The sequence below is a fragment of the Pisolithus orientalis genome (genome assembly GCF_024613125.1).
Source record: "Pisolithus orientalis strain OTSU chromosome Unknown F5J12scaffold_49, whole genome shotgun sequence".
Taxonomy (NCBI): Eukaryota; Fungi; Basidiomycota; class Agaricomycetes; order Boletales; family Pisolithaceae; genus Pisolithus; species Pisolithus orientalis.
Window position 1 is genome coordinate 1 of NW_026260830.1, and position 14,801 is coordinate 14,801.

General features: G+C 49.4%; 3 protein-coding genes across 3 annotated transcripts; 2 read left to right on the forward strand and 1 right to left on the reverse strand.

Annotated features, from left to right (window-relative positions):
* Nucleotides 1-491: 491 nt before the first annotated feature.
* F5J12DRAFT_786097 (uncharacterized protein) lies at nt 492-3,761 on the forward strand (the record flags this gene model as incomplete). The annotated part of the gene is made up of 22 exons (XM_051743369.1): nt 492-600; nt 658-675; nt 751-824; nt 867-903; nt 945-977; nt 1,020-1,053; nt 1,075-1,127; nt 1,180-1,215; nt 1,257-1,290; nt 1,313-1,367; nt 1,444-1,531; nt 1,574-1,607; nt 1,650-1,686; nt 1,728-1,760; nt 1,815-1,877; nt 2,168-2,336; nt 2,397-2,445; nt 2,616-2,631; nt 2,677-3,072; nt 3,113-3,243; nt 3,290-3,415; nt 3,449-3,761. 22 exons carry the CDS (start codon nt 492-494, stop codon nt 3,759-3,761), a joined length of 1,938 nt encoding a protein of 645 aa, XP_051595706.1.
* A 2,018-nt stretch (nt 3,762-5,779) lies between these two features.
* On the reverse strand, nt 5,780-8,668 carry F5J12DRAFT_922636 (uncharacterized protein; the record flags this gene model as incomplete). The annotated part of the gene is made up of 15 exons (XM_051749320.1): nt 5,780-5,921; nt 5,989-6,090; nt 6,184-6,500; nt 6,549-6,814; nt 6,873-6,935; nt 7,008-7,132; nt 7,187-7,262; nt 7,318-7,411; nt 7,488-7,545; nt 7,610-7,678; nt 7,783-7,886; nt 7,975-8,073; nt 8,164-8,296; nt 8,396-8,496; nt 8,619-8,668. The coding sequence occupies 15 exons, from the start codon at nt 8,666-8,668 to the stop codon at nt 5,839-5,841; spliced, it is 1,740 nt and encodes a 579-aa protein (XP_051595707.1). The 3' UTR covers nt 5,780-5,838.
* Nucleotides 8,669-8,890: 222 nt separating this feature from the next.
* On the forward strand, nt 8,891-10,542 carry F5J12DRAFT_859527 (NAD-binding protein). The gene is made up of 5 exons (XM_051746809.1): nt 8,891-9,334; nt 9,516-10,072; nt 10,130-10,291; nt 10,341-10,395; nt 10,451-10,542. The coding sequence occupies exons 1-2, from the start codon at nt 8,990-8,992 to the stop codon at nt 10,068-10,070; spliced, it is 900 nt and encodes a 299-aa protein (XP_051595708.1). The 5' UTR covers nt 8,891-8,989; the 3' UTR covers nt 10,071-10,072; nt 10,130-10,291; nt 10,341-10,395; nt 10,451-10,542.
* The last annotated feature ends 4,259 nt before the right edge of the window (nt 10,543-14,801 follow it).

Sequence of the window (14,801 nt, forward strand, 5' to 3'; positions counted from 1 at the left end):
ATTTCACAGAAAATGTTGTAGTAGCACTACCAGATCATTTAATACATGTAGTCACTTATTGAAACTGGAAATCGGCCTAGCAGCAACTGACCACTCCATATATAGTCCTACATAATGTTCCAGAGATGCATCCAAAGTACGGGTAGACACGTGTGATAATCATGACAGCCATGACGTTGTTCATGTCACAATTAAGGTTGTGTCCAAGATTATCATAGGTCTCACTACGTGACCTGTCCAAAATTGAGATCTGTGCATCTGAGTATCCAGATTGACACAGTCTTTTGCTCCTCTCCTCTTGCCACAGTGTCTCCCTCACCAACCATCATTGCGTTATCCCACTCTCTGGCCCTGCTGTGTCTCAGCAAAATTTTGGTACATCATTGTCCTCTGGATCTCTCACGCCTCTCCCTCTCTAAACACAAAATAGGTATGTTGTGCCGCATCTCCCTTCAAAAAAAAAACAAGAAAGGTATGTTGTCAAACCTCTCATGGCTTCAACACTCACATCACACACCAGGATGCTGCCACTCTTCTCAGTCTATTGTGCATTGTTCAGTGTCCCATACTACTCACAAAGCCCATTCATTCAAAAAGAAGGTAAGTAGCTTGCAGTGTCCCTCTACAACTCACAAAACATCCCCCCCCTCTCGCCAGGTCTCATCCAAAAAACAGGTATGTCATCCCAGTGTGCGGCATCTCTCTACCACTCACAGAACACCCTCTCGCCTTGTCTCATCCACAAAACAGGTATGTCATCCTACTTCCCGGCATCCCTCTACCACTCACAAAACACCCCCTTGCCATGCTTATCCAAAAAAAAGGTATGTCGTCCCAACTTCGTGGTGTCCCTCTACAACTCACAGAACACCCCCTTGCCATGCCTTATCAAAAAAACAAAAGGTAAGTCGTCCCAGGTCACGGCATCCCTCTACCACTCACAGAACACCCCCTCACCATGCTCATCCAAAAAAAAGGTATGTTGTCCCAGCTTCACGGCATCCCTCTACAACTCACAGAACACCCGCTCACCGTGCCTTATCCAAAAAAAAGGTAAGTTGTCCCAGGTCACAGCATCCCTCTACCACTCACAGATCACCTCCTTGCCATGCCTCATCCAAAAAAAGGTACGTCATCCCAGCTCACGGCATCCCTCTACCACTCACAAAACACCCACAGAACACCCCCTCGCCATGCCTTATCAAAAAACAAAAGGTAAGTCGTCCCAGGTCACGGCATCCCTCTACCACTCACAGAACACCCCCTCACCATGCTCATCCAAAAAAAAAGGTATGTCATCCCATCTTCACAGCATCCCTCTACCACTCACAGAACACCCCCTCGCCATGCTCATCCAAAAAAAAAAGGTATGTCATCCCAGCTTCGTGGCATCCCTCTACAACTCACAGAACACCCCCTCACCGTGCCTCATCCAAAAAAAAGGTACATCATCCCAGCTCACACAGCGTCCCTCTACAACTCACAAAACACCCACAGACCACCCCCTCGCTGTGCTCATCCAAAAAAAAAGGTGTGTTGTCCCAGCTTCGCAGCATCCCTCTACAACTCACAGAACACCCCCTCACCGTGCTCATCCAAAAAAAAAGGTATGTCATCCCAGCTTCACAGCATCCCTCTACCACTCACAGAACACCCCCTCGCCATGCCTTATCAAAAAAAAAAAAGGTATGTCGTCCCAGGTCGTGGCATCCCTCTACCACTCACAGAACACCCCCTTGCTGTGTCTCATCCTACAAAAGGTATGTTGTCCCAGTTCCTGGTGTCCCTGTACCACTCACAAAACACACTAGTAGGCTATCAATTCATATCTCCCTCCTGCCACACTGCATCTCCCTTGCTGTGTCTCATCCAATAAGGTATGTTGTTGGACTTCTACTTCATGGTGTCCAGATGATACTTACATATCACCCTCTTTGGTCTGCTTATCCAGTGCCCAGTGTTGTGTAGTTGCATACATTGGCTTCTCTTTTCCATAAATATGTAGATATCTATCCCTGCTGCATGATATATGTACTAAACTAAATGCATTTATTGTTATCTTACTGCTTGTCCCCTACACCTTCTGTGTCTTGTAAAGATAATAAGGTATGCTACTGTTCCCTTCTGTGTCATATGTTGCTGCCACTCACTAATGTTGGCATAATAGACTCAGATGGTGAAGACCAAGCAGACAGCTAAGAAGACCACTGGGGGTAGAGCTCCCAGGGTATCTCTTGCTGGTCTGAAAGCTAGGGAAAAACATGCTGCCAAGTCAAGCAAGGCCCATGCTAGGAAGGCCCCTGTTGCCAAGAAGAGAAGGATGAGGAACTTGGCAAGTCTCTTTTTATATTCCATCCATCTTTCTAACATTCTATGCAGTTCTGTGTGATGTGCAGGGATGGAGGGACATTGTGGCCTTGTGATCAGGCAGGTTGCAGAAGGGTAGTGTGTAACAAGTGTGTTGTAGTACCTGAGGATTGCCTTGCAGAGGTCACCCAGCTTCCTGTGACCTTCAGGTGTGTTAACCTCCCTTTTATGAATTAATTCCATTGACTCAAACTCTGGATGAACTTCAGGTGTGTTTCCTGTCATTGGAAAATGACAAGATTTGAAAGTCCTCAGCCCTATTTTGTAAGTGCATATTGCCACCCCAATCACTTCTAACTCCAAGTACAGGGCTTCTACTTGTCAGGCAAGCCAGTCCTGAAACACCCTCTTGTGGTCATTGGGGGGTTTGAGCATGCCACCACCTCTGAAGTGGCTGGTAACTCTACTGCCATTATCCACCTCCACCTTGAGTCTCTAGAGCTTGGCCATGCCCCTGTGCATATCCTTCACACCATGTTGCAGGGATATTTCAGACAAGACACCTACCACTTCTCACAACTGCCCTTCAACTTTGCCACTGAGGAGTCCAGAGCTGCCTATGACACTGCAGCATCAAAGCTAGCTTCAAGTCTGACTACCTTTGCTAAGGTAGTCATTTTCCTTACTACCCATACTGATGAAGACAGGGGGGATCTGTTCTCTGGAATGGAGAATAAGGTTCCAATAGCCACAGAGGTCTTTGAGGTAAGTCACCATTGTTTGACTGTCACTCCCATCTGACCAGTTGCAGTTTCTGCAAGGCCTTCTGTTACCCCTCTCCAACATTGTCAAGGGTGGAGACCTCATCTTCTTTGTATGTGGTTCTACTGTAAGGAAGGAGCAGAGCTTCCAAGGACTGAAGGCAGCTGTGCAACAGTAGGTTTTCTTTCAATGTTGGTGGTTATGGCTGACACCATATCAGTTTCAAGCCAAGGTCCATGTTGCTTTTTGATGCTGAGAGACTTCAACTAGTCACCACCATTCCCTTCCTCATGAGTGTCCTTGACTCCACCCTTGTTCAAGGCTTCCATGTCCAAAGTGCAGTCAGGTATGCCCTGAATGACTGTGGTATGTTGGGTAGGCACTCCAACATCATCCTGATGTTGTGGCAGGAGAAGGTAGTGGTGGAGAAATTTGTCTGGACTGACAAGTTCATCAGGCCTTGGGGACAACAATTGCCTGCCCAGTGCCCTCAGTGTTATAGCATTCAGAAGTGGGAAGCTGGTTGTTCAGGGCAGACTTATTCCTATGAGTGCAAGAATCCTGGCTGTGGGAAGGACACACAAGGCACATCTCAGCCTCCCCAAACCTATACTATCTGCATGTCCAAAGGGGCTACCAAACTGACACAGGGAAAGGGGCAAACATCATCCTGGCTGTTGGAATCTTTGTAAAATACCCTACCTTGATACATATGATATGCATGTACTACAATCAAAAATAGCTGCTTTGTGTTTTCAAATTTCATATGACATTGAATGTTCAGAAAAAAAAGTAATTTCCTGCAGGACAATTCCTCCTTAAGTACTGATACACAACTGAGTAAATTTGCCCAATGTTAATTCCAATACAATGGCCAGATTGGTAGAGTTAACTTCAATACCACAGGATAAGGATAGGATATAGGATTTTTCCACAACCATGTGGGTTCAGCCAGCTAACTACCAAGGAAGTAGTGTACTGAGTAATAAGATTGGCCAGCCCCACTAACCCACTAGCAAGATATTGGTCTTTCTTGCAAAGTGTCTGCCCAACCACAACTCCAGGTCATGGTTCATTCCCCCCAGCCACATCAGCTGACCCCACTGCCAGGACATCATCCCTTCCCCCAGCCATGTCAGCTGGCCCCACTTCCAGGTCACTAATCTATCCCATAGCTGGTTTGGCCAACCCCACTTCCAGGTCACTAACCTATCCCATAGCTGTGTCAGCTGACACCACTTCCAGGTCACTAATTCATCCCATAGCTGTGTTGGCCAACCCCACTTCCAGGTCACTAATCTATCCCATAGCTGTGTTGGCTGATCCCACTTCTAGGTCACTAATTCATCACATAGCTGGGTCGGCTGACCCCACTTCTAGGACACTAATCTATCCCATAGCTGTGTCAGCTGACCCCACTTCCAGGACACTAACCTATCCCATAGCTGCATCAGCCAACCCCACTTCTAGGACACTAATTCATCCCATAGCTGTGTCGGCCGACCCCACTTCCAGGACACTAACCTATCCCATAGCTGTGTCAGCTGACCCCACTTCCAGGACACTAACCTATCCCATAGCTGCATTGGCTGACCCCACTTCTAGGGCACTAATTCATCCCATAGCTGTGTCGGCCAACCCCACTTCCAGGACACTAACCTATCCCATAGCTGCATCGGCTGACCCCACTTCTAGGGCACTAATTCATCCCATAGCTGTGTCAGCCAACCCCACTTCCAGGACACTAACCTATCCCATAGCTGCATCGGCTGACCCCACTTCTAGGACACTAATCTATCTCATAGCTGTGTCGGCCGACCCCACTTCTAGGACACTAATTCATCCCATAGCTGTGTCAGCCAACCCCACTTCCAGGACACTAATTCATCCCATAGCTGCATCAGCCGACCTCACTTCCAGGTCATCAATCTATCCTATAGTCATGTCAGCCAACCCCACTTCCAGGGAAGTTGATCCATCATCCTGTGACATAGGCTGACCCCACCTTCACAGTCCAGCCTACCCAACCCTAGGGACCACCGGCTGATGTCAGTTAGCCCCAGTTTCAGGACAAAATGTACATGTCAGATGACCCACTTTTAGGACTACAAGTGACTGAATCATGTGTGTGGTAAAGAAGGTGCCTGCTGTGCAAAACAGCCTTATTCTAGTATACTTGCACTGCCTAAATCTGCCATTGCAGTGAGTCCTGCCTGGTATAGCATGGCAGGCTCTCCCAATACTGCAATTGCACACATCACTGGATTGGGATATGATCATTGAGCTCAGGGTAGATGAGAACATCAGTAAATCACTTTTGCTGGCCAGAGCTGTCCAGAGCTGTCCAGCACTGGACAGATTCCCTAGGACTGCCAGCACACAAAGTGGTTTACTGATGAACAAGGATGATGTGTTGAAGATACCACTGCAACAAAGATGGCATTCATGAAATGGTGAATTGTTCTGCCCTTGTTTGGCACATGGGTATCCTTTACTGATGGGTGTTGTGGATAGGTACAGTATGGGGGAAGCATTCCATTGCACTGGATAATGCAGTGGATCTGAGCAAAGCTGCAAAGAAGATTTCTGGTGGAACTATGCCTGATCTTGAGGAGGCATTTCTGTCATGCACTCCTTTTCATCATTTTGCATTTATACACAATGCTGATGCATGGGCATGGGCTGTAGGTGAATATTATCATTCCGTCAACCCCATACCTACACACTCGGGCCACCAATGTCATTATACATCTCATCGAAAAAAACTATCTAAGGTAGCGCCGACTCATCCATGTTCAAGATCAAAGTCGTGTAGAAACGAATTATCTCCAGGAAGTTGTCGATCGACATCGCTTTTTGGAAACATCACCGTCAATTAAAATACGAGGAATAAAGGTAAGCACGAGGAGAGGGACACACCTTCATTCACAGTATGTATATTAAGTGGCAAAGCCCCTCCTATGTTCCTGATATGCCCATACCGAAAAATATGAGGGGTAAGCTTCCAATAGAACTTCGTATCTATCCAAAAGATACATGCGTCAGTTCAACGTCAAGTGCCAGCATCATGGCAGGGATTCAAAGATGCATCATGTCTCGGGGCGCATCACGTACCTGTATTCCCAGACATGATCCCCGGGCTCACGACAATCCTATCCTCCTTGATACTTCTGTGCCTATGAAAAGCTGCCTTGATGGACCCGGAAAGAATCTGGTAAGGCATCGCATCGTCACCCTCGAACGGAGTGGTCGGCGCGGGTTCTAACCCGCCCTTAAACGCCTCCGATAGGGTCAGGTTTCCATATGTAGGGCTCGTGTTGAGGTGGTCACCATGATCGACAGTCTTCCCGAAAGCAGTATAACTGAGGTTGAACTTGGAAGCTAAGGGTCTGAGAAGGTCAATATCGTGTGCTTCGGTGGCAGCAATGGAGCTTTCGGACGATTGGTCATTTATTCAGGTACATGCACGTCGCACTCACCTCTCTGTCGAGATCCGATGATTGACCACTGCCCACGCTTGCTCGGGCAACGCATTGACCTTGACGCCTCCCTGTATGATGTCGATAGCTTGCGTGGTTCGGACGAGATTTTTGAACGCAAGGTTCGTGAATAACACACTCTCGGCCGCACGAAGCGCCTTGTCCGAGTAGGCTGATGCGAGGATATCCCTCCGCAGACGGTCAGGGAGGTTTGGGACATGTACGGCGAGGCATTGGACGGTCTTGTAAGGCGGCGAGTTCCGTGCCTGGCGATGTCGCAATTCAAGAACAGGAAAAAAGTTTAAACGAGGGGATATTGCATACCAGATGTGCTTTGAATGGATTTGCTTCGATTTCGACGAGCAATTCGGCAAGTATGCCAATGCTCTGAGATATATATCAGAACCAATGGGCTGGATCTAGCGATGCTGGTGCGTGATCAATGTGGAAGTGACGCACCGTATGAGGAGGAGGCAGACTCGAGTGTCCACCCGGGGTGGTGACCTCTACACGAACGTTGACAGACCCCTTTTCGGAGATACCAGGCATCGCAATAATGCGACCATACTGTTCACCATACCCCGCTGGGAGATGTTATTACGACAAACCGAGATCGTGGTAGAACGACAAGGACGTACAGCCTTCGTCTACTATCATCGCAAACCCGTTTTGGCCGAACATTTCTTCGAGTTTGGCAGATAACATTCGTGCACCCTGAAAATGAGTGATTCGCACATCGACACCTTGCAGGAAGTAGAAGAAGACGTACATGTACCCCGCCAGACTCTTCGTCGAACCCAAATGCAAGTACCACCGTCCGAGTTGGCTCATAACCATCTGCCAACATAGCCTCAACTGCCGACCTGTCGTACACAGCAGAGCATAAGGCCGGGAACTCAGTCGGTAGAAGAGAAGCCAGGGAGAATAGATAAACCATACATGGTGCCGATAAGACCGCTCTTGTCGTCGCAGCTTCCTCGGCCCCAAACATATGTCCCTACGAAGTTATCGGTTTTACTTATTGTTAGTAAGACTGCCCACGATCAATGGCACCCGCTCACCGTCGAAGTGGCCAGAGAAGGGTGGGTGGGTCCATTTATCGACAGTGGTAGGTTCCACGGGCACGACGTCTGCCAACCAAACGACAGGGAGATGAGTCAGAATAGTGTTCTATGCAACTATTCGCGGCCCAGCAAGCACAAAGAGAATGAATGAATCAAGGAAAAGGAAGGACCTTGATGTGCCGCTAATAGCAGGGGTTTTAACCTCTCCTTTGATCCCTTCCACACGAAAATGAGACCATAAGTGTTGACTTTGGTCAGTTCGAGCTCTGCATGTCTGATTCGGGTTAGGGGTAGGCAGGCAATCACACAAGAAGGAGTTAAGGTAAGACTCCTGGAGTTGTACACAGAAGAGGAAGACGTACACCAGCGGAAAGGCTTTCTGGAGATACGCATGGAACGCGTGGAATTTCTCCCAGCGGGGATCTGTTCCCACGGGACCAAGGTAGTCATACGACTCTGTTCTGTGTGTGAGATCGTTAGCACCAGCGTTGGGATGATGACGACGAGGGGACATGGAGAAGGATAAGTGGGCGTGAAATAATGGCATTCACGGGACCTGCACAGCTCCTGCGAGCCAACTTACCGCTTTCGCCTTGAAGGCGTCGGTATCATACGTGGCCCCGAGGGTCTCCCAGATATCGAGATTGCTGTGGGGAATCAACTGGCGGACTTGGGGACATATGTCTGTGAGTGCGTCCGTGCCGCCGTGGTCGAACTTGAGGGGATAGATGATGGAAGGATCATGCCACCAGCAATGATGTGAGGTATAGTTCACGAACAGACCTAGGGCCCCTATGGCTGCGAAGAGGCCTGTTGCGCCCATAGCAAAATATCTGCTGCGGGATTGGGTGAGGACGGGATCAAGAAGTGTCCTGATTGGAGCGCTGAGGGTTTCCATGGTCTCCTTTGCAGACATGGCTTGATCACTGGGAGACGTGGAATGCGCCAAGATATGGTGAAAGTAATCAAGTTATAATAGTGACGCCACATGGGGCTCCCATAGTACGGACACGACGGAGTCAAACTTGGGTGTGGGGTCTTCCTTGGGTCTTCCATGGCCTTACGACAACTGACATCAACGCAGGGGGGTAGTCCGGAATACGACAGTCGCTCATCAAACAACCACGGGCCCATGGACTGGAATGGAGCCTGTCACATCGAAAAATACTACGAACAAGAGTGCGCCGTTGTACAAGAACCAGTACCTTGCGTTGATCATCAACTGCCCGGGAAAGGTGATGACAAATTACCGTGCCTGCGAATTTCTGTCAATCGCGATTGTCTCCTCCCACCCCCGTCTGCATCACGCTGGCGGTTGCAACGGATAATTCACAGAAGGCGCCCAGGAATAGCCGGCGACCGTGATCTCACCGTGCGATGTCGCTTCTTGTACTCTCTGCTCAGGATGTGAGCACGATCACTGCTGCCTTGCCATCTGCAGAGCTTGAGGCCCTCATGGCTTCTGTATTTCGTCGCCTCTCATCAGGATCGCACTATACGTCACCGCAAAGGACAAGCATTACCATGACCCATCACACGGCTCTGTTTGTGCCCTCACGGGTTGAGGACATCGGCACTGCGATTAAAGTCGTTTCTGTACCTACATCTGCCGACGATAAGCGTGGTTTGCCCGCTTCGACCATTCTCCTGGACGAGGAAACCGGGCGTGTGAAGGCGATCGTCAACGCGAGTGCGCTGACAGCCTTGAGGACTGCCGCTGGTGTGGACTCATCTCATATATGCATCTTCTAAAGTTCTAGCAACGCTCAGGCACCTAATAGGCTCTGTCCTCGCAACACGCTTGCTCCTCTCCGAACCGCCTAGCTCGTTGGTGGCCTTCGGCGCTGGGAAACAGACTGAGGCCCATGTGGATCTTCATATCCGCGCATTTCCGTCCCTCAAGCGATGTACCATCGTCAATCGTTCGACGAATGCACGTTTGGAAAACTTGTTGTCTGTATTGCGTCAATCTCACCCTCTCGTTGCACTCGAAGGACTTGCATTGGACGATACGACCAACGTCCGAAGTGCTGTAGGTCATGCGAATGTGATCTGCACGGCAACATCATCCACTCGACCACTTTTCCCCTCCGAGTGGGTATCACCTGGAACACACCTAAATCTCGTAGGGAGCTTCAAGCCGAGCATGGTTGAAGTGGACTGTGATCTCATAAGCCGGGCAGAGACGATCGTCGTCGATTCAATCGAAGCATGTGCGATCGAGGCCGGAGAACTCATCGCTGCAGGTCTAGGTGCTGGAGATATGATCGAGATTGGACGGTTAGTGGAGGAATGGGATTTTAAAGACGGGCTGGGAGATATTCAAATGAGGAAGGGTGACCTGACGGTGTTCAAGTCAGTAGGCATTGGGTTACAGGATGTTGCTATTGCGAGGTATGTGGTGTCCAAGGCGGAGAGCTTTGGGATTGGGACGACTGTGGTGGATTTCCACGCGTGAAGGTGACTGATGCTCACTTGCTTTAACCTGCTTTCTGGAAATTTCAGGATGATTCAAAGATGTAGTCTTCGTATTGCCAGGATGATATTCGAAACCGGGATCGACTAGCACGCCAACAGTGTGCCTCTCATACCTCTCGCATGACCTGGATGTGAAGGTGAGTTCCCATAGAGTGAACACCACGCTCAGAAACTGCTAGGGCGAGAAGTGGAGACTTACTGGTGAGTACACCGAGTATCATTGATGACACTGAGTCTCCCAATTTCGAAGCCTGCATACACAACCGCATTGGCACTGAAGCTCCGAGCCCTAGAAATGCTCTGTAGTAAGATCATCTCTCTCCAAACCTCTCCTTCTCGTGTCTTCTCAATGTCGAGCAGCCCGATAAGTGAACGATGATTTCAAATTTTCGACATGATTCCGCTAGCTTGTACATACATGTAGGACCCAGTGTTAAGACATTAAACTAGCACTTCCATGGAGCTTGGCACGGCATGTGCCATAGTTCTTGAAACGGGTAATATCCTGCAACGTGTTGTTTCTGTACAATGACGTCTGTCTGAGAGTCAGCATGACGTGTACAAGGAGGGGAACATTCAAGAAGTGATGCGGTTGTCATCTTCGTTGTAGGCCTCAAGACCGAGTAAACGTCACACCAAAAGGCGCCAAACATCATACGTACCCGTTCGAAGCATTCAGCCCAATGATGAAATGCAATTCTCCATAGTTATCTGCCCCTTCTGCGTTTGCGACCAAGTCATACTACCTGCTTCTGAAACCATGACGAGCTGCGGCGCAACGTCCGTCAAAGGGATCTTCCCGTGTCCATCGCTGTTATCAATCGTCGGGATCATGTTTCACGAATGTGAGGGGTTGCATGTTGGGAGTGAAGACGGTGGGGTGGTACTGGTGATGGACCTGGTGAATGGGTCGAGTTTGGCGCCAGGGATGGCAGAGAGGAGTGCTGAAGAAGTCATCGACGAGGCCACCTGGTCTGGTTGGCATGGGATCAATGTCATTCGGAGCGACGGAGCATAGACCAGACCAGCAGAAACACAGGGGCAATGCGCTCTAAATCTGGCAGTCGGTCTGTGCACCAACTGCAACATGTTGATGGCGCCTAATTTCGAACTGACCTTTACCACCACCTCAACTACATCCTCAACCTCAAACCAAAGCTCAAACTCGCGAAATTACAGTGATATCCATTTCTCGATGGCTAGAACACAGTCACAGAAACGTCATCTCTTGGGATTTGTGAAACCGTCCAACTCGACCTCCGGCCTTTCTTCGGTGCGTGGCCGCCCCTTCCTCGAGATGTATTTATCGATTTGCAAAAAATTAGTCGCCAGGACGGTCTGAGGCTCGGGCAGGAGATTTCGCCTCCGCACCTGAAACGTTGGGCGTGGCTTCTCCGGGTATGCTCGCCAGAATGAAGCGTTTCTTCCATCGATCGAACCAAGGTCCTTCAACCGCCATCGCGGCGCAAGTTGCTGATACCGGTGGGGGAGCTCAGGAGCAACAGGAGCAATCACAGGCACCTGCAGATCCGGATGTATGTGATCTACCGCATTCGATTAATGCGATGGTACTGAGCGATTTGCTGAACAGGTTGCCGCTACAAGTACCAGCGGTAGGGTTCAAGAGCAACAAGAGACATCCCAGGCAGTTCCGAATAATGATGTATGTGATCTGCGATGTACAGCTGCTACGACGACTAAGTGATTCTGTTGGCAGGTTGAAAAGTCAATCGCCAAACCTGAACCTGAACACGCGCCAACGTCGGCTGGCAAGGATGTCGATGCTGCAGTAGAAAACTTTGGCAACATTTCTCCCATTTCGCGTATTGCCCAAGGTGCTGTCGTCGCCGTCGGTATCGCTGATACTACATTCTCCGAGATTCAAAATTTGAGTGATACGTATCTCAAACCTTTCAAAGCATTCAATCAAGTCGTTTCCACTCTTGCCAACGTAAGTATTTCACTTGTGCATCCATACAATGATCGCATGCGCGCGCCAGGTCCACCCCTACGCCCAAATTGCGCTAGGAATCTTAACGTCTGCCGCTCAGGTTCGTTTCTGCTTACCACAGACATCATGTATCTCACTTAGTGATCTGTAGTTGCTCATGAATCAAGCGAATCTAGACAGGGCGGTGTCTGGCCTCCTCGACGCGGTGCGAAGCGTCTACGAATTTCTTACGGAAAAAGATAGCATAAACAATATCGACGAAATGAAAGATACCCTTGCGAAGATTGCACGAGCGATAAGCGACTCTGCGCAGTTTATCAACAGCTATTCTGCAACGAAAAGCTTCTGTAGGTCCTATCCTTGTCTTGATCACCATGTCCTGACATAATATGCCCTCAGGGAAAAGAACTGCGAAGAACATTTTCTCCGAGACGCAGACTGTCGTGGATGGCTACGTCAAAACCCTAGATGGCCTGATGCAACAGTACCGCGACCGCACTATCCGGGACATTCAAGTTAACACATACCGCATCCTTGAAGATTTGAATCTCGATGGTATGGCTTATGCAGGGGGCGCGGGGCTGAACACGACGAAAAAGTGCCTTGATGGTACAAGGGAGGAGACTTTACAGGAGATAATCAACTGGATTAACGATCCCGACGTCGATGCTCCTCGTGTTTATTGGCTTCATGGGCAGGCGGGAAGGGGAAAATCGGCCATCGCCCATACAATTGCGTCTTGGATTAAAGACGTGGGAGGACTCGGTTCTTGCTTTTGCTTTGCTCGTGACAGGCAGGCTGAACACCGCGAGGAAAAGATTCTGACGACAATTGCTCGAGATCTGGCTGATCGTGATCAATCCTTCAGGCGAGCATTGGCAGACGTCGTATCGAAGGACCACTCCCTCAAGACCACACCTGACGTGATGCAGCAGTGGCAGAAACTCGTTTTAGAGCCGCTGTATAGGATCACTGGGGCAATCGTCGGGAATGTGGTCGTGGTGATTGATGCCTTGGATGAAAGCGGGCCAGACACATCGAGAGAGCACATCCTATCTCTTCTCGCGTCGCCGGAAGCTGCTCATCTGCCTTCCAATTTCCGCATCCTTCTGACGTCCAGGCCGCTGCCAGACATCGAACATGTCCTGAGTACCGCTGCGCATGTTAAAGCTGCCTCGTTGGACGCCATTTCTGGGGTATCCGCAGAGCGCGACATCCGATTATATGTTTCCACCGAGCTTCGAGGTCTTCCCGAGATCGGAGCCCCGGAGGTCCAGGCCATTGCTCAGAAGTCGGATGGTCTATTCGAGTGGGCTCGTCTAGCCTGCAGATTCATTAAGCCGAATAGGCCGGGTCGAACGGTCATAGAGCGTTACAATGAGATCATCTTCCCTCGTGTTGGAGGTGGGACCCTGTTGGATGTCATGTACAAAACAATCCTGGAGGATATGGTACCCCCGGACGAGACCACGCTGGCACGGTTCTGCTCCGTGATGCATCAGGTCATGTCAACGTTTGCACCTCTGCGATTGGATACCTTAAATGAGATGCGCAGTCACTTCCCGTCGGAGGAAGACCATTTCAACATGATCATCATTCTCGAATTTATGGCACCGCTATTGAGTGGGATATCAGACAGGTGCACTGTTGTCCGACCTCTGCATGCATCTTTCTATGACTTCCTCAATGATCGTTCGCGAAGTGGGGAATACTTTGTTGGTGCATCTAGCATTGGTGTTCATTGTAGCCTCGCCTTTGCATCGTTGCACACCTTCTGCAACGACCTGAAATTCAACATCTGTGGATTGGAAAGTTCCTACTCCTGTAACTCGGAAGTTGCTGATTTGGAGGAGAGAGTTAGCAAAAACATCACACCTCATCTATCCTACTCGTGTCAATACTGGGCACACCATCTGCAGAGAGCTGACTACGATTCAGGACTTGCAATGCTGGTAAAGACTTTTGTTGGATGTGAAAGGCTGCTATTTTGGCTTGAGGTATTGTGTCTGCTTGATGGACTTGGACATGCTACAAGTGCTCTTGCCTCTACTATATCATGGCTACAGGTGGGTGAAACAGTGTTGTGCATGATGTTATCTAATATAATATACAAGGGCAAGGAGGATGTTGAGGGTGCCCTGATGCTAGCACAAGATGGGATCAAATTTGTGCAGAACTTTGGGAGTGTCATCTCCTACAGCACCCCACACCTTTATATTTCTGCATTACCTTTTACACCCTCAAACACAAAGCTTTCTAGAATGCTCATGCCAAAATTTTCACACCTTGTCAGTGTTGCTGTAGGAGGGCAAAAGGAATGGCCAGCTGCTCAGGTTGCATTGCAGGGACACACTAGATCAGTCTTGTCAGTTGGATTTTCTTCTGATGGCAAGAGGATTGTCTCAGGCTCAGATGACAACACTGTGAGGATCTGGGATGCTGAGAGAGGTGTCCAGATTGGTGGCCCTCTTGAGGGGCATACTGATGGGGTCAACTCAGTTGGATTCTCCTCTGATGGCAAGAGGATTGTCTCAGGCTCAGATGACAACACTGTGAGGATCTGGGATGCTGAGAGAGGTGTCCAGATTGGTGGCCCTCTTGAGGGGCATACTGATGGGGTCAACTCAGTTGGATTCTCCTCTGATGGCAAGAGGATTGTCTCAGGCTCAGATGACAACACTGTGAGGATCTGGGATGCTGAGAGAGGTGTCCAGATTGGTGGCCCTCTTGAGGGGCATACTGATGGGGTCAACTCAGTTG